A 19,739-nucleotide genomic window follows, 5' to 3' on the forward strand; every position below is an offset into this window, starting at 1 on the left:
TATTTTGAAATCAAGCACTAATCTAGTAGCTTGAATATTTACTCTTTCATATTAAATTGAGAATCAGAGCCAGGGGTTCTCAAACCCTGTCACAGCTGGAACTTCCTAAACAAAGAAATTAGCTTCTCCATAAGATATTTATTTAGGAAAAATCATTGCCAAATTCAGCACTATGGAAAGTTCAAATTCCCTAAGCAAATTCATCATACCTTTTGATTTTTTCTATTCCATTTTCAGCCTTATGAGATATCACACATTGTATCTTTTTAGCTTACCAGAATTAGGGCTATACACAATATTCCAAGTATGGTTGCACCATGGTGGTTTTATTATCCCTTTCCTAACAATGCCTGGACCATTCTCAGATGTACACTGCGTGGAAGGTCTGTCTTGAAACTAAGAACACAAAACACCCATGATTATGCTGAGAAATGCCCCATTCAAAAATTACATACATGTTATAGCCGACATAAATGACCAAAGAAAGATGCAAGGAAAAAAATGATCATACGCAGACCAGACCTACACAATTCCATTTTAGAAAGTAACCATCATTATATGTCTGCAATATGTCTTGCAACTTCAGAAGGACATGTTACCAAAACTAGGTGAGCCATGGGGAGCAAGAACAAACTTTCTTTTCATTGCAATTGGTTTTTTAACTTTATGCTTTAAGTCATAATCACTTCTTTACATGTTATTCCACTCTATAATATACCATTATACTATCTTTAGGCACAATATTAATATTAAATTTAGTTTATTTACAGAATTTGGTGATACAATTTCATATTACATGTCAGCTATTTTTATTATTATAAGTTACCGCTCTATAGTTTTACCCAAACTTTACAAATTCTCACTCTTTTCACAAATTTTATAGTCACTCTGGTGTGTAAAATCTTTCATTGTATTGGTATCATGATTTTATAGTTTGTGTTAGCAATTAAATGCTTTTAGTTCATTTTTATAGGATATTGGCGACAGTATTATTTCAATGGGATGGCAGGAATCCTGCTTTCCAAAGTTTTGTTTTGCGGTTGATGACCAAAATAAACAAACTTGACTTGACCTGACCTGACCATCTTTCTTTGGTTTAAACTACATTGACACACACACACACACACCAAGGTTATGTTGGCTATCACTGCCGTTCTCATTCCTATCAGAAATATGACTGCTCCAGATAACATTAAAGCAGAATGATCAAGCTCCTCTACACATCCAAGAGGCTGGTGCTACTTCACATTTGCCAGGACAAAAGCAACACTGTCTGGCTACAGCCATGAAGTGGGAAACAACCTTTGAACTCAGCCTCATCCAAGTGCAGTGTGGTTATGGAAACAATTTGAGCCATGAATATTTTTTGTTTTGTTTTAATTTTATAATGTAGTCCCTGGCCATTTTTTTACATTGATTTTGACCTCTGCATTGTAAACTGAAAGGCAGATTCCAACACAGACTTTGTGATACAGTTATAAATGCACTGTATTAAAAGCATTTGAAAACCTGCCATTTGGCACTCAGAGGAACATCAAAGGCAAAGTTACTAATGAACAGCTGCAAGAGAGAAGCAATGTTTCAACACAGAGAAAAGGCTATAATAACACCAACGAACCCCAACTAATTTACATCACTTTATATTAGCAAGGGTTTTAAGATTCAGCACTGTATTTTCTCAGACAAAAGGATCAGAACCACTGCAAATCTGACCATCAGATTTTATTCCAGTGGTTTGATTATCTAACAAAATAAAGACAACTATCAGCACAATCCAACCAGGATTTCTGCACAACAAATACCTCACTGATGGGTGATGCTACTTTCCAAACTGAAAATATTTGCAAACATGCAGAAAAATTTGAGGGAGACAGACCAGAAGTCTGGGGCATGTCATTCCCAAAGAAAGCCAGGAAGATTCAATATACTGTACATCCTACCCTTTATCTCATTTGCATTCATCTATTCTTCACAAAATAATTGTGCTTCTTTTCATATATTTCCACTTATTTATCCTGACACATGAACACATTTCCTAACAAGAAAATGACTTTGTAAAGGTCTGAACACCTTGTAAATGAACTAATCGAAGTTACTTGTACATATGAACTAGCCTTGATAAATTAGCCTGAGATTCTATATCCCCTAAGAGAGTATCTCAGAGCCCACAGAATGGGTTTCTCCCTCCATATTAGTGAGAGTGCTCCAATCCTGTACAGAAGTCTAACGTTTGTAAACTTGCCCTACCACCTCCAAGACGCTTTTCTCACAGTAGAATCCCTTCGTGATAACCTTCTTTGCCATTTCTGATGGTTTTTAAGCCCCTCCCCCTTTCTAATAGTTAGAAATGGAAGAAGAGTAGGAAACATGTCCTCCACTCTGTCACACGTCCAACAGCACAGAATGATTCAGATACACCTTCCATGGGTCCTCTACTGAGAGTGAATACTAGGCCAATTCTCTCGTTCATACCCCACATGTAACAATACAAAGAAAAAAAAATAAACTATGGAACCCTACACAATACACTATGAAACCATCAACTGAACTATCATCATATTATTTTCATTTATATTCAGTTAACTAAATAAAATTGAAATTCCTTAGTCTTGCTCAATTTGGGGAACCACAGCTATAGTTTTGTGCTGTGTTTTGCAGACATTCAACCATAGCGTAACCTTGCTTATATAAGACATAAGTAGCCATAGTAATAACAGCAAAACATCCATGTAGAATAATATAAATCCACAAATTGAGTGCTTTTACCTCATTTCTTTTAATAGCCCTGCTATGTCTCATAATTATTCTTGATATCCTAGTTGAGAATGAAGGAAGAGTAAAAGTTTTAGCAGGTCCATGTCTGCCATGGAATATAGACTTAACTCTAAATCAAAAATGCCATTCTCTTAACTGCAATCCATCACAGATGATTCATACATGGAAATATGACTTTGCACAGATCATTTTTCTGAATCTAGTCAATCTACAACCCAAATGGAAGGAGAACAAATACAACACTGATAGGAGGCAGGGGAGGGGGGAGAGGGAGAATGCTGATTCCTGAAACCTATTTTATCCTCTTTCTCAATGCAAGCTAAATCTGATCAAGATGACAGCATTTGACTGCACTCAGAGAATAGGTCTGTTCATTCTGACAAATTTTAGGAGCTCCTGCAACTGTAGATAAAGGTATCAGAGAACTTTATTCTACTGATTCATTAAGAGTGAGATGAAGAATATGAATGATGTACATACAACCAATTGCACTGTACAATTAAAAATAAATTTGTCTAAAGGCAAATTGCCTATAAAGGCACTTCAAATTTACGCTGGAAATGTGAACAAGGGACATTTTATCATGTTTGGTGGATATGTAAAAAAGCTAATTAATTCTGGATTCAAATACACTGATTCAGAGGATTTTAAAGATTAATATACAATTGAGACAAGAGGCTTTTCCTTTGGAACTGATGGACAAACAGTTCGAAACAAGTCATGGAACTTCATTTTTGTACATTGTAACTGCAGTGAGATTATTGTATGCACAAAGATGGAAAGATTCAGCACTACCCACAATGGAGGAATGGTTGGTGAAGATGATAGAGCTCACTGAGATGGCTAAATTGATTTCTTTGATCAGAGAAAAGACAATATCTATATTTATTGCTGACTGGAAATCCCTTATGGACTTTTTCCATAAAATAGAAAAAAATGAACTTGTGATTTATGGTTTCGATGATTAGATAGGATAGGTTATAGAAAGAAGAGAGGTAAATTTATAATTGTATTTATAACTGCTGTAAAGATCAGAAGCTACTTCTTTGTATCTTTTTTCTTTTTTTTCTATTTTTCTTTTACTTTTTTTCCTTTCTTGCACTTATAGCTTTCTCTTTGATTTCTCTTTTTTTTCTTTTTTGTACTTTATATTAGTTTGTATTAGTTTTTGTCTTCCTTTTAAAAAATATTTAATAAAAATTATATACAAAAATAAATAAATATTAGGAGCCACTGTCAGAGGAATACTTTAAGCATGAGCCCAGTGGAATTAAAAAAGAAAAAAGAAACAGGAATATAGTTTGAAAGACACTTGAATTTTTCCAGCTGCTAAACTGTACATATACATTTCAAGTGCTTTGTAATACTTGCCTCATTCATCTGAATTCTCTGGAAAAATACTCTTCTTTTAGTACAAAATACACTTTTAAGCTACAAGCACTCCAATAAAACAGAAAATCCTCCATACATTTCAAGTATCTCTGGTAATCAACAAACCAAGGAGTAGCATTCTCCAAATCAATAAAAGTGGGTTTTGTCTTATGGGACCGTTGTTTGCTCCTCCCTTTAGACCGATGGCGGCAGATACAATTTCTTCAAACTCCCTCCTCCCCATCTGGTCTCATGCCACCCAATTCATACAAAGCCACATCAGGAAAATGTAAATATGTGCTACAGCTTTTTTAGTACCAGGGAACCCAAAGCAGAAGACACATGATCTGTAACAGCACTTGAAATAAATACACACATAAGTAAGTAAGTAACTATCTGGGGTTAGACAGAAAAATATAAAGACAATTTTGCAATCCAAAATATGCCTACACCCATGAATGCTTTAAAATACTGAGATTCATCAAGTTAGCATTAAATTAAGTATTCCTTTAAAAAGTCAGCTGGTCAAGAACCAGATCTTCAGGTCTGCATGTCAATATATCCAAATATCTCTGTTACTTAAGAACACATAGAGTGCTCAACATGAACATGCAAAGAGCGGAGCCATCTGCTGTATCTATAAATTAAAGGCTGACATTACAAAAGGAATGCTGTTTTATTCTGAAAACTACCTTCGGGTGTCAGTATCCCTGAACACAGAAAATATAAACAAAAGAGAAATGATTTTGAAATGCTGTTAGGAGCAGAGGGGTGATCACAGCTGAGACTACAGCCCTACTGATGGCTTCACCAGCACCATCACATCATACTCTATCTCCTATTTAAGAACATAAGTACATAAACACTGCCCTGTTGGATCAGACTCCTGGCCCATCTAGTCCAGCAGTTTGTTTTCACAGTGGCCAACCAACTGCACAAGAAAGACAGCTAGTCACCCAGCAGATGGCCTTCAAAAGCAGTCACACTGCCATCAAGGCTAATAACCGTTGACATTTCTCCTTTCTTTACCCTACTGTAAATAAGAGACAGACCTCTTTTCTTAATTACATCATGAGCTTGATGGACTGCTCACATACTACTTTGCCTTGCCTTGCCTTGCCTTGCCTCTTTTCTCTGAAGCCATTCCCCTCCCCTCCCAAGACAGATGGCTTAGCACCCTTCAAACAAGGACCCTTGTTCTCTGAGCACTTCATTTATTATTATAATTGCTTTTCCCACCCATTTCATCCAGTTCAGTAAAAAACTTCTGCTCAGGAAATGTGTGGGTTCTCAACTGCAGAATCATTAGTACCCTTAACAAGTGAATCACATACGTTTTCAGATCTCTGAAAATATGATGAAGACAGTGACTGATCTATTGTCACAATGTGAATTGTTAAGAATACAGTTGGATTCGGGGTGGTAGCACAGGAAGAATATTTACTTAGGTCTTACACTGTACATCATTCCCAATATATGGAAAATGATGAAACTAGACACAGAAACATGGAGAGATGGTACCATCAGACCAGGCCCCACTTTCTCCCTCTCGCACAATGGGTAATCTTTAGGAGAACCCAGAACTATATCTTGTGTCTACATTGGTTTTCAAGCATTATGATGAAACACAACCCAAGTCTAATCCAAAGGTTTATTTTCCTCATTTGACAGGAAACATAAGGCAGAGAACAGAGAGAAGTATGCTAATTCCAACAGCTCTGGGAGGGCAACTCTCTGCAGTAAGAGACATGCTATACTTTATCTAGGTTCCCTGCACAATTTACAACCCTGGAAAATGAGCATTCCTTAAAATTGAATCATCATAGCGTGCATATTTTCTTCATACCAGCTAACCTTCCTCTCCTACAAAACCTCTTCTGTATCAACTATATCTCTCAAGTTCTTAAAATTATCTAGAAGCTGACACATCTAGTGACCTCTCTAGCATTAATGTAATCTCTGTTTAGCCTTCCTTTCAAGACGAAAAATATGTTGACAATTTTTAGGTGCCAACCTGTTGGGATTTTTTTCCAACTCTCATTCCCAGTCTTTCAAATAAAATTGCAACCCAATTATGTCCGATTAAAGCCAATCTTTTGTATCACAGCTTCCCTTCAGACACCATTCTCCATCCTGCCAATAGGGATGTGGCCCTAGTGGCAGACTCCAGAAGAACCTGAAATTTTTAGGACATACTATTCCCCATCCTCTGAAAATAGCTCCATAAGAACACCGTGGTTTGTTCACTTACGTTTAAAAAGAAAAAGTATATCACAGAGTGCTTGTAGCAGGGGGGTCCACAGGGTGTGGTCAAAAAACAAGATGGCAGCTGCAATGGTGTGATCAAAGCCCTGCTTGTTTGTTTTTTTAATGTGTTTTTAATGGTTTTTTTTACAATATCCTATGGACACCCTTGGATAGCAGTAATAATTTTATGGTAGTAGACATAAAATGTAGAACTTTTATTTGATAACAAATAAAGCAGCAAGAAAGATCAAAATTTCACAACAATAACATTTGAAATGAATGAAGACCAGCATCAACAATACAATCAGTCTAATACATCAGTGTCCTTGGGAATGTGACAATATTCATAATATTGGTTATGTAAGTGCAGACTGCAACTGGATGAGATAATGTAGCAAAGGCTAGGGGGAAGAATCCCACTGAACTTTCAGTAACATGTTTGTGTTTTACAGACTATGATCCACAAAAGCTTACGCAACAATAAATTTGTCATCTTCAAGGAGCAGTTGTCTCCCTGATTGTAGCAACAGCAATTTTGATTTAAGTTTGTAATTTTGGTTACAACAGTGAGATCTCCCTTATTTCCATTAGCTTTCTTATTTGCCCATATTGTGAGAAGTGATTGATCAATTCTAAGCAGCTGGGTATATATAACATGCTGAACATGATTATTGGATTAATGTATTTTCTGGGTTTACACAATACCCTGAACCATAAACAAACCAGATGGACAAAATGCTAAACCACAAAAAAGATAACCAGTTGCTAACTGACTGGCTTAAAAATGTTGTCTGAAACCTGCCAGTGCACAGCAAACTCCGTACAAGAGGTTGACCACGGGTGGCATATCAACTACCTTGGGCATAGTAGCAGATAACATCAAAGAACTACTGCAGACTTGATAAGAAGCAATGGATTCAACTTTCAGAAAATAATCAAACCAAATAAGCGGTCAGCAGTGACAGAGGATCCCCTCCAAAAGTTTCCCAGCTGATGTGCTTAGGAGGGCATCTGGGTGAAGTAGTCCATGAGAAGAGACTAATGACCTGTTAACATATGCCACTCTCTTCGATTTTCAGCTTCCCCAAATAGAATAAGAGGATGGGGGTCTCACCGACACTCACCAATGAAGTGGCAACGATGCCCATGTAAACAACTATCAAACAGTACACTAATTCATATAAAAACGAGAACCACAATCAGGTGCACATAGGACACAATTCGAGCACAGGCTAGTGGCTGCAATGCACAGTGCAGAGTTGCAGCAGGCCCTTACCTGTATCAGGTGGGACATGCACCAAGCATCACTCTCGGGCATCAACAGGGCCTTTGGAGTTACTATAACATTGCAAATATGTGGCGCTGAAGGTTATGGCATTGAATGGAAGACTGGCACTGGTGTATCACACGGGAGCTCACTGGCAGGGGGTAAACCAGCCCAAGCAGACCAACCAGAGCTGTGTGTGCGCGTGAGGGAGAGAAAGGGGCATGGCTGAGAGGTGACCTCACTGGCCCTGCCCATGAAGGACAATTTGGGGGTCACATCTCTGGCCATGCCCATCAGAAGCTGGCTAGTGGGTCACCTTTCCAACTATGCCCGTCAAAGGGGCGATCTGGGGGTCACCCCTCTAGCTATGCCCACTGAAAGGTGGTTGGGGGTCCTTTCTGCAGCCCTACCCATCAAAGGGGCAACTGGAGGGTCACCTGTCCAGCCATACCCGTCAAAGCAGCCATGCCAGTCGAGGGGAGGCACAATTCAGGGCTGAGGGCCTCTTTCGGGCAGGGGGCCAGTTGCCTAGGTCTTTGCTTGCCCAGTTGTTGGGTGCCAAGGGGCTCAGGGGCCCGGCAGGACCCTCCTGACGCCCAGAAGCACCATCTGGGAGGGAGGGAGGGAGGGAGGGAGGGAACCAGTGACCGTTGACAGGCCCCTTGTGTTCTTCTCTGACAGAGCTGCCGCCAGGCTGCCAAGTGGCCCCGGGCAAACGGGTGCCCCCAGAGGTTCAGGTGCCCGCAGGAGCTGCGCCGCCCGGAGCCGGCCTGGCAGCGGGTGTCCCTCGGGGCCCCCGCCTGTTAGCAAGGGGGGGCTTCGCCGGGCGGGCAAGCGGACGGGCGCCCGCTTGGGGAAGCGCCGGCGAGCGCTGGGCGCGGCGCGAGGACAGCAGCGGAGGAGCCTAACGGCATTTCCCGCCCGGGCGCCGCGGCGCTCCGATTGGCCGAGGCAGCTGTCAACAACTACCCGCTCCCGCCCTTGCCCGGGCCCAGGGCTCGCGCGTGCGGCCGCTCCAGCAGCGGCGGCGCGCGCCTGCCTCGGGCTTGCAAGGCGGGCGGCGAGAGCCAGGAGGGGCGGGCGCGGGCACGCGCGTCTTTTCCGACGAGCCCCTTTTTTTGTTCCCCCCCCAGGTGATGGTGGTCCTTCTCTCTTTGGGCGCGCTTCTGCCCCTGCGCCCAGGTTTTAAACCTCTGCTTTCGGGGGCTTTTTTCCGCAGCTGCCAGCGCACCCTCCGCAGGCTGTCTCGGCTTGGCCTCCGCCGGCGCCGACCCCGACCCCCCCGCCCGTTTTATCTCCCGATTCCAGCAAAGCTCTCTGCAAAACACAAACCGGCTCTCCTCTGTCCCCACCCGGGGATTCGCCGACGCCCCCCCCCCAAAGCAAGGTGTGCGCTCCTGCCGGCAGCAGGGATAATTAATTAAATTACAGATAATTGGACGCGAGGAAATGACAACGGCGTGTGTACGTGTTTGGGCCGACGGCTGAAGAAATCGGCGAGTCACCAGAGAGGCGGGGAGGGACCCGCGCCCCCCACGGCGGCACCATTAACACCCTGCACGCAGCCGCCGCCGCCGCCTCCCTCCATTGTCTGCAGCTGGCAACAGACGCGACCCAGCCTCGCGCGGGGGGAGGCCGGGCGGAGGGGCTGATCCGCGCCCCGCGCCCGCACCTGCACCTGCCCGCGCGAAAACGCAGCGCGGCCCCGCCGCCCCCTCGGCTCACGCCCTTTCCCGCCGCGCCGCTCTCGCCTGTCAAGCGGCGCGCTCCCCGGCCGGCCCCCCCGCAGCAGCCGGCAGCGCCCCACCCCCGGCCCGGCCAATCCCTCGACTCCGCACGCTCCCTCGAACGCGGCCGACGCGCCAGGAGCGGGCACCGCCGAAGCAGCCCCAGCGCCGGGCGCCGCGGCTCCCCCGCGCCCGCCTTCGCGGCGCCTCTCCCGGGCTCGCTCCGCAGACCGTAGCGCCGGGGCGGGCGGGACGCCTCTCGACCCCCCCCGTCCGCGCTTCGTTTCGCCCCCAGCCCGGCGGAGGGGCGGCCCGGGCATCCCCGCGGCTTGCGGGCTCTGCCCCGCCGCCGAGCCTCGCCGGCACGCGCGCAGCCAGGGAGGGAGGGAGGGAGGGCAGGGCAGGGGGAGCGCAGCGCCTCGCGCTCTGCCCCGCGCCCCCGCCCCGAAAGCGGGAGCGCCCTGCCGGGATGCCGGGCAACGCACCCGGCGGGCATCCGCGCCGACGGCCGCCGCCTCGCGCGAGCCGCCCGCCGCCGGAGAATAAAGCGTCCGCGGTACCTGCGGTGCCCAGCAGCAGCCAAGTCCAGGCGAGGTCCGTGCCTCGGAGCATCGTCGCCGGCCGGCCGCCGCGGAAGTTTCGCTGCATGGATGCGGTCGCAGACGGACGAGCTGCTGCTGCTGCTATTATTGTGGGACGGAGGTCCCCCTTCGGTCGGAGGCTGGGCGGGTCAACGCGGAGAGGCGAGGAGGAGGGGGGGCTCGTCCGGAGCGGCGCGCGGGGCACCGGCTCTACCTGTGCAGGTCTACCTGCCTGTCTAGCGGGAGAGGGGAATTAGTCTTATTTGGTCCAGCGGCGCTCGAGCTGCTTCCCGGAGCTGATCAGAGGATGAGTGACAGCCCCGGCCTCAGCACGCGCGCAGGACGAGAGATCCCTGCGCTGTCCCGGCTTCGGCGGGGAGGGCGGGCGCGGCACTGCGCTGTGTTCTTCCACCCAGACTGGCCACCGAAATAGTTCAGTGCAATAGGCAGCATCCAGGAGGATGGCGGGGGTTGTGGGGGGGGGGGAGAGGAGGAAAAGCAGGCGCAACTGCCTAGAAAAGGTGGACTGGCTGTGGTGGAGGATCTGGATTCCTTCCCACCGTTTCCCCTTCCCTTCCTCCTCCTCCTTCTGATTTTCCCCTTTGCAGAGAAATGCACAAATTTGCACGGATTTCTTCTTACCCTGGTTAGAAAAATACCAGTGCATTTTTTAAAAAACTTGGCAGGAGTGTGTGTGTGTGTGAAAGAGTAGCCGTAGTTGAGGATGGGTGCTCGTGCTCTCTCTCTCTCTCACACATATTTATCCCTGAAAATGTAAACACAAGTAATGTTTTCCTTTATGGTCTGTACGAAACATACACAACTTTGAACACATTAAAACTGGAGAACCCAAAAGCAAATCCCACCCGCTTGGCTGAATATCAAACCCACGGCATCCAAAGTTTGGGTTTGGGGTTGCAGACATTTAGAAACCAAACTTGCAATAACGTTTGGAACGGCAGGGATGGGTGGCCGTGTCCAAATCAGACTCTCAGCCGCTGACGTTGGAGATGATGTCTGATCTCGAGACGCTCGGAAAGAAAAATATGGTAACCAGCTGAAGGCCTGAACGTAGATTTCAAAGCACTTCGAAAGAGATCAGAACAGCCTTGCCAGCCTGGGAATCTTCAGATGGATTGGGACTACAGCGCCCAGAATTCCTGGCCAGGCTGAGGGACTGCTTGTACATGGAGTCCTGATACATCAGGAGCTACCAAGCTGGGGAATTTCCTCAGACATTTCCTGTTGTAAAATCCGTGAATTTGTGCTTAGATATAGCAACCTAGGTAGAAGCGAGTTAAATGCTAGAAAAAGTGTCCTTGGATGAACAGGGTTTTGGGGTGGCTTCTGGGACCTTCATCCAGGAAGCCAGCAGTCTTTAGCAGAAATGCCAAGTATGACGAAAACAAATAGGGGACAGCCATCTCTCATGGACAGTTTAATGAGTTTTCCTACCCAAAACAGAGGGTAAGACCAGATATCCCTGAAGTCTCTTCCAACTCCATGCCGAAGAGCGGCAACGAGAGGCCCAGAACATCCAATGACAGGAGTTAAGCGGGACCAGGAGCTAATTGGAAGAAGAGTGTGTGTATTTGTTCATTGGCATGTGCTGGAAGGTAGAACAAATTCGTATGTCCCATCTTCTTAACATACTTCAAAAACCAAGATTGTTCACTTACACATCTAAGTTCTGAAATCTTCTCATCCAAGATGCTTTTGATAGCCAACAATCAAAATAGAATTGAAGGAACAGATTAGCTACATCTATCAGTGGGGTAAAATATGGGAAAGAAATAGGGGTCTCCTCCAAAATTTATTTATTTGAATGTACAAGCCATTCGACTCCAATAGACTTGGATGCCCAAAACCCAAGTATTATTTGGAGACTTCAATTGATCCTGTTTATCTCAGTCCGGCCAAGAGGCTGATTCAGAAAGAGCCAAAGGTCCTTGTTTCTCCACACAAGCAACCAAAAGTCCTACTTACAGCCATAATGCCACATTCTGAACCGGGCTGTACCCAGTGGCAATTTCTCCCAGAATCACGGGAGTCAACCATTTACTTCATATGTGTTGACTCCGATATGTAAAGTCGGGTTCAATTTGCCTATCCGCAACTTCATGCACATAAGTTGAAACACATGGAGTTGTAACTTACTCTGTTGTTCTACTCAGTGGAGCAAGCCACATTCAGGAAGAAGGCAGCCCTGGTGTTGACTATATGCTGTTCTTCGAGTTGGAAAATAATTCCTGTGAAAAGTCTGAAAGTCTGCAGTAACTACCTTTGCAAAAACAGTCCTATCTTACTTGCAAGCATGGTTGAAACCACGGCTGGAAACAGTTCTCAGAAGTTTAGCTTGGCCTGTGTGTGTTTTCCCTCTCTCTCTCTTTTTAATTATTCAGAGAGCCACCCAGGAGAGGATCTGTGTGAAGATTTTGTTGCGGTAGTCTCATAAGAGACAAAATTTAGAAAAGGAGAGAAAGACACAGAAAGAGAATAAATTAAAGGTGCTTGAGGTTGAATTAATTGGAGGGAGGGGGAACCCAATTATTTTCCACCGGTAACTTCATTTTGTCTAAAATACCAGAAAACACTCCAGATGAAAACGCCCCTTTGTCATAACATGCAACATAATTTGAGATGATTAACTGTTCTTTTTGTTTAAAAAAAGGCTTGAAAATGCAGGTAACTGTTTGCTTTTTGATTGCCAAGGGAATAATCAAGAACTGCAAGATGGCATGTCAAAGAGAGCAGACCGACAAGTGTAAACTAATTTACACATCTTGTTAAACATAATTTATTTAAAAAAGCACACACACAAAATAAAAATAAGAAGTTGAGAGGGAAGTGTATGAGTAGACAACGCACAAGGCCATGCGTGAACTTTTATCTCCTGCTGAAACACTGAAGAGCGGGTGGATGGGAAATCCAGAGGACACAATCTTGTTTGTACTGTCCTGACATCTCAGGGGAGAGCTGGGGCTGGGATCTGCACGTTGTACTAAGCTCTAAGGCTGCTTCTGTGGTTTTAGCATGCTGTGAAACCCAGCCAATTGTGGCTCATAAATCCTGACTGATGGCTTGGAACAACAGCCTTGGCGCGCACTCTTGATATGCGGAGCAACTCCCAAAATTCCAGTTCCCCCAATTGTGGGAACTGAAATCTATAGATATGAAAGGACACCTAGTTGGCTTAGCTCAGTGTATAAGCCAAGATAGTATGGCTTGTCCAAGAGTCATGGTTAAAATAAGCTATGGTCTAACGCAAGATGTGGATTGTACCATCTGTACTTACTTATAGCCTTTCTTTCATGACCTCAACCTAGCTTTCAGGTTTTTATTCATCACAATCCATTGGAACGGAATATCTCCAAACATTTTCCACCTTGTTCCCAGCACCTTTTCAACCATCCGTACACAATAAGAGACAGAAGGCCCTGAGCCATCCGCTGCTCCCCAACCTTCTTCATCCTTCTGATTGTTATCCATGGGAGAAAAATGCAGCATTCCGTTGTTCATGTGGTGAAGCTGCTGGCTTTCACAGGGGGTATGACTCAGGGATTAGGAGTTCCCGTTAGCTGGCCCTTCCGCTGAATCTACTGCTTCAGGGATGTCTGCAAAATATGGCCAAAACAGTCCAGATGTTGGCCACAATGATGTGATCAAAGTTCTACCTGGCTTTAATGTGCATCAGTTGCAATGTTGTGGCCACCATCTTGACTTTTTGACCACACCCTGTGGACACCCCTGTACAGCTTGTGGGGAACATTCTGCTTGCCGGCTATAGTTAGTGTGACTCTCCAGTTAGGAAGAACAGAGGCCTTCTGAAACACAGACAACCTATTAACAATCCTTTTGTCCACCCAGAGGTATCTCTTTGTTTATCTAAACAATCTCTATAGCTTTGTAACAGTTCGTAACATCAGTATTCAAAAACCATGCTATAACTCATGCCGGGAGTAAAACAAAAAACAGCCATCCCCCCCTCAAATCACTACAACAAAACAAGCAGACATTGGGGCTTGCTTAAACTCCTGGCCCAAATGCCTGTGGGAACATCCAGGATTTTAGCATCTTGTAGAAGGCCAGCAGAGTCGGGGCCATCTGGATCTCTGGGGAGAAGCTGTCCCGCAGAGCAGCCGCAGTGACAGAAAAGTTATGGCTCCTGGGTCCTGCAAGACACATCATAAAATAGATGGAAGTGGAGCATGCCAACCCTGCTGGTTCTGGTGGGGCAAGCAGAGACAATCAGAGACGAGTGGTCCCATAAGTAACATGCCCCTGCATCGTGTGGGGCTTTATAGGTGATAACGATCACTTTGAACTGTACCCAGCATCCTATGGGGAGCCGGTACAGCTCATGGAGCAGAGGTGTTCCACGGGCATGCCCTGGGACACCCCAAACTGCCTTTGCTGCTGCACCATGGACCAGCTGTAGCTTCCAAGTGCTCTTCAGCGACAGCCCCATGTAGAGCACTTTGCAGTAATCCAACCAGGAGGAGACATAGACATGAATTTCTGTGGGTAACTCATGCTTTAGATCAGTGTTGTCCAAAGTTGGCCACTTTAAGATGAGTAGACTTCAACTCCCAGGAATTTTGGGAGTTGAAGTCCACTCATCTTAAGGTGGCCAACTTTGGACAACACTGCTTTAGATCGTATGAACACAAATAAATGTGGGATTCTCACAAGTATCCTCTGTCATGAATCTGGATATAGGGGCTTATTCAGCACACTATGGTTACATAAACTGTGCTTTAATTAACATGTGAACCCAACCTTACTTTCTGAACTTGGTTGTCTCACATAGGACCTTGGATATGAAAACCACACGCTCTATCATTGATCTTCGTTCCCGCCTCACCCCCCTTGATCATTAGAATTTGGTAATAATTACAATGATCACTCGTTATTCAGATAGGTGGGGAAGGAACCAAGGTCATTGAAGGAGCATATCCTTGGCATATCTAAGCCCTGAGTTTGTTCCCAGGAATTTTCATGCAGATCTTGGACAGTCTCCCATTTAAAAACCTGGAGTGTCACAGCAGGCTAATACAGACAGGATTTTACTACAGTAGATAGGAGAGGGACCCTATGAGGCAATTTCATGCAGCTTGGGGAGGCATAGCAAATATGAACCATTTTTGAATCACACGTTCAGGGATTGGTGACTTGCAATTACAGCTCAGTTTTTCTTTGCAGCAATGGCATTAGTGTCAGAGGAGGCCACAAGGAACATCAGCTGTCAAACCTCAACATGAGATGAACGAATATAGGGCATTACTTTCCTCTTGTTGGCTGAGAAAATTGCTTCATATTTGTATCAAGCCTATATAAAAGTTAACAGATCCCATCACAACAAATGTGATACAACAGCACAGAAATAAGGCTGGTGGCTTGACAGGTGAGACTTTCTTCTTTATCTCTGAAAAAAAGGCAGAAATGCATCCCATTTGTCAAGCCACCGTCTACATTTCAGGTACTGCTTTAAGTATGCTGAGACAGGATTCAGTTTTACCTATAAAACCAAGCCACATTTAAACATGGTTCAGAGCAGTGTGCATTCCTAACCACCATGTTATTTCAACAAAGGTCAGAAGCTGGACCATCCTTCATTGATGGTCCTTAGATGGCCTCCTGTCTGCTATCCATCTAGACAGGAGGCTAAATCTTAGCACCCGGTTTCCTGAAAGGGTCATAAAGTCAGTTTGCTTAGATGTGCTTCCCTCTGTAAATTGGCTCATTTATACCTTTAGTCTCTCTAGGTATAAGGTATATAGGGTATCTGAAGGACACCCCCATATAAAATGATCAATGCACTGGGGAGCCCAAAAAAGCATTTGGGTGCGCCCTCCAACGATATATTTGAAGACACAGACCATCTAAATGTGTGATTGTCTAATGCTATTGGAAATCATTTCCAAAATTTCATATTTCCAATATCAAATTTCTTTGACTGTTGATTGATCAACAAGGAAAGATAATCAATAAAATATGAGCAGAGACTGCAAATAAAATAGTTTACCAATTTTCAAAACTACAGATGGCAAAGGGCGTTTTGAAGGGGGTTCAACGTGTATTCTAAGACATGGGTCTGTTGCAACCTGCACAGGCATTATCCAAAACAGAAGAACAAATATTCCCTCCTACAGATTTGCTTCATTCATATCCAGAGTTAATTCTAAAAAGCAAACATACAGATCATATTTCAAAATATCTTTAATTGTGGTAGCCCCAGCTGGATAGAAACTGTCTAAAACTCATGTAACACAACAACAATATATTAGATTTATATGCCACCTGACTCCCAGCAACTCTGGGTGGTTTACAGATTGTTAAAAACATTTAAAAACATGCAACAATGCAAAAAACATCAAAACAACACAAAACAATGAAAGAGGATCAACAATCCTCCACAAAACCTACCTGGCAGGGTTACTAGTGGGGTAAGGATTCATATAAGTGGGTGTGAAGGATAAAAATGCAGTACATATTATGGATTTTTGCTTGTCCTAAGGCCTTTAGTTTTATACAAGAACAGAAATCCGGCAAATCTATTCTCAGTGCCTCCAGAGAACCAGCAAGTGTTCCTTAGAGGGCAGCTATTAACTGCCTTGGATTTCTTGTGAAATGAAGAAAATTACATGCCACCAAGCAGCCCTCCTGCATTGCCCTCGAAAAACCCCACCCGGAGACAGGCAATTGGTGGGGAAGCAGACAGTCAGCATGTACTGATGAGGTCATAAACAATGGGATTCAAGACACATTTGTCCTCTAGCCCTGAGCAAATCAAAAATCGGAATGCCTCAAAATGTTCCAGATTTCCATTTTGAATAAACGGAAATCTCCCAGGCTTCTGAGTTTAGAACATCTCGGTTCAGATGTTTTTAAAGAATTAGGTAAGACAAGCAGTATTAGCTGGTGTCACAAGGGCAATAACATCAACATGTAGGAGAAACATCTACAAATCCATGATTAGACTGACTAAATCAGAGTTGAACTTCTGTGCTGTCTCAGACGACAATCTTATGATTTCAGAATTAGGGATAAATGAATCTGTCAAATCTGATTCCATTAAGTTCCTTATTTTTTTCAACAATGGTCCGTTCTGCCCATTTCTGCATCAATTGCCATTTGCCTCTTTAAGTCTGCAGAAACATTTGTAGAGAAGTCTGCAAAGTCTGCAGAAACAGGCATTCCTCTTCCTATACATTGAAATTAATTTCTTCTCTTCTTGCATTTTAAACAATTTTTACATACAATTGTATAAGTATTTTGTAACTGGTAACGTGCCTTGCAAACTCTTAGAAAAGTGGGAATGGACACAGAATTATGGGTTTTTTTCCCCTTGCACTACTGAAATTTTATTTTGCTGATTGTGTTTTATTCCAGATTTTATATGGGTGATTTTATTATGTTATAATAATAATAATAATAATAATAATAATAATAATAATTATTATTATTATTATTATTATTATTTATTAAACTTGTATGCCCCCTGACTCTCAGCAACTCTGGGTAGTTCACAGCAATCAAACAAATTACAATAAAATCAATAAAACATAAAGAATGAAGATTTAAAAAGTTATATGGTGATGGGGGGAGTATATGTTTTTCTCCTTAGAAAAGGAGACTTAGAGTGGGAGAGTCATATACTACTAAGTGTTGGTTCCAACAGGACAGCCAGAAAGTAAGTAAATAAATAAATAAAATATTTGACAAATGCTGAGAGGTAAAGTTTGCATTAAAATGCTCCACTGACTTCACCCAGGATGTTCATCAATAGGCCATAATACTGTGACAGACATTCCTTGTTAGTCCCTAGGGTCTGGTGTCCTGTTCCTGAACTTTCCTGTTTATATGTCCCTGCTAATATTTCCCTCATTCATTCATTCATTCATTCATTCATTCATTCATTCATTCATTCATTCATTCATCAAATTTATCACCGCCCGTCTTGTTGAAATGACTCTATGAACTCCCAAGTTTTAAAAAAGTACCACTCTTCTTCTGATTACACTGCACCAGCACTCAGGCAGACTTGTTTTACCCAGAGGTAGATGATCTTTTTGTTTGCTGAGCAATTTAATTAGATGTCCTCCAAATTCTCACATTCTGGGAATAATTTCTCTTTACTCACACATGCCATGTAGTTTGGAGCATTACAAAGCAGAAGACGGAAGCATGGTACAAATATGGAGAGCAGCGTTTCTCAACCTCTAGCTAGCTGGCTGGGGAATTCTGGGAGTTGAAGTCCACCCATCTTCAAGCTGCCAAGGTTGAGAAACGCTGCTCTGGAGGATGCAGACTGTCTTGTTTGCTAATGCATCCATTGTGTTCAGATGCAAAGACCAACTCGTTTGCCATGCTTGCGTCCGTACTCGCAATCAGTACAGAATTTTAGGAAGGAGTCAATTCAAGATTGGAACTGCAGCAGAAAAGGCCATGCCCAGCTGGGTCCTCTATAACCTAAAGGGTTTTTTTCATTGATGATCTCAAACAGGGTCCCTCTCTGAGTGCCAGGTGCTGGCAACCAAGAAAGGAAGTTGTTCTGGGGAGCTTGCAAAGATCATGTAGGCATCAACCTGCAAATGCGAGCTATAGAACCCAGTCCCCAGGATGGAGGGGAAACAAAATGTTTATCTACATGCATGTAGAACTGTTGAAGTCCCACTAAGTCTTCCTCAGTATTGGCTACTGGTTCATTTCTCGGCACAGTTGGTCACAGTAGAAGCGAATATGGGTAGCTCAGGGTTGAACTGTGGAGTCCTTGGGGTTCTCTGAGCTTGGCTGTTTTCTTGCAAACGTTTCACTGAAGATGTTACCTAGCTGGGTAATGAAACGTTTGCAAGAAAACAACCAAGCTCAGAGAACCCCGAGGACTCCACAGTTGGTCACTTTTCAACGGGATCAAAAATGGTCCCTTTTCCTGGTTACTTTGTCCACGATATTATCCATGGTGGATGAAGGGTTTTTGATCTTCCTGCACTTTTCAGCAGGCTAAACTAAAGTGGCTTTAATTGGATGGTTTTTACCAGCATGGCTCGTCGTTATCATTTGGCACAGTTCTTAGTGTCCTCCGCTGTCTGCTTTTCTTTAAAGAAATTGTATTGTTTTTATGATTATTGTAAGCCTCCCAAGAGTTTTATTAAGCGGAAAGGTGGCATTAAAATATTCTTTTTAAAAATGCATGAATAAGATATTCTACCTTTAAAGCCACCATCAAATGGGAATTTCTCTGCAGAAGCCCCAGCATGTTTGGCTCACTAATCTTCCATTAAGACCCGCACTGCAGGCTCACCCACCTGAGTGCCCTCTGCCGTGGATACCCACGCTGCCCCAGAGCAGAATGTCACAAATTCAGTTTTCATTTATGAAATTGCCCCATCCAAGCTGCTGGGCTTCCTACACCATTCCAATGCTTTTATTCAGTAAACCAGAGTTAAAAAACCACGGCTTAGTGTGACGTGTGAACCGTGCCTATCGGAATCGAGCCAAACTTCTAACCACATTCTTTGCAAATAGCTACCAAACTGGCACTTTATATTCACATAGCCTGTTTTTCTAGAAGTTCTTCCAAACTTATAGGGGGGGAAAGATCTTTGTATATTTGAACCAAAAGAAAGGGTTTCAAAAGATCGAAGACATGAAAACCAGAAATATTAACAATCTAACAGCCTCGAGATCCAACCAAAATGTTCCTATAATGTCCCCAACTTGGAAAGAAAAGCTTCTTTTCTCACTAATGGGACCTAAAAAGTAGAACCA

The 19,739-nt window shown here is 43.8% G+C and overlaps 1 protein-coding gene across 6 annotated transcripts in view; it reads right to left on the minus strand.

Moving 5' to 3' along the window:
* The window catches only part of NCAM1 (neural cell adhesion molecule 1), a 176,482-nt gene extending 166,102 nt beyond the window's left edge, over positions 1 to 10,380 (minus strand). For 2 of the 6 annotated variants that reach the window (XM_088138929.1, XM_088138928.1), the window contains exon 1: positions 9,948 to 10,380. In XM_088138929.1, the coding sequence (XP_087995055.1) occupies positions 9,948 to 10,035 (88 nt within the window). In that variant the 5' untranslated portion in view covers positions 10,036 to 10,380. The remainder of the gene's footprint in view (positions 1 to 9,947) is intronic. The other 4 variants (XM_088138931.1, XM_088138930.1, XM_088138933.1 and 1 more) reach the window with 2 other exon arrangements.
* Positions 10,381 to 19,739: the final 9,359 nt, after the last annotated feature.

Source organism: Python bivittatus, unplaced genomic scaffold, assembly GCF_059951505.1.
Source record: "Python bivittatus isolate LINGU-HERP-01145 unplaced genomic scaffold, Pbiv_v1 ctg000320_np1212, whole genome shotgun sequence".
Classification (NCBI taxonomy): Eukaryota; Metazoa; Chordata; class Lepidosauria; order Squamata; family Pythonidae; genus Python; species Python bivittatus.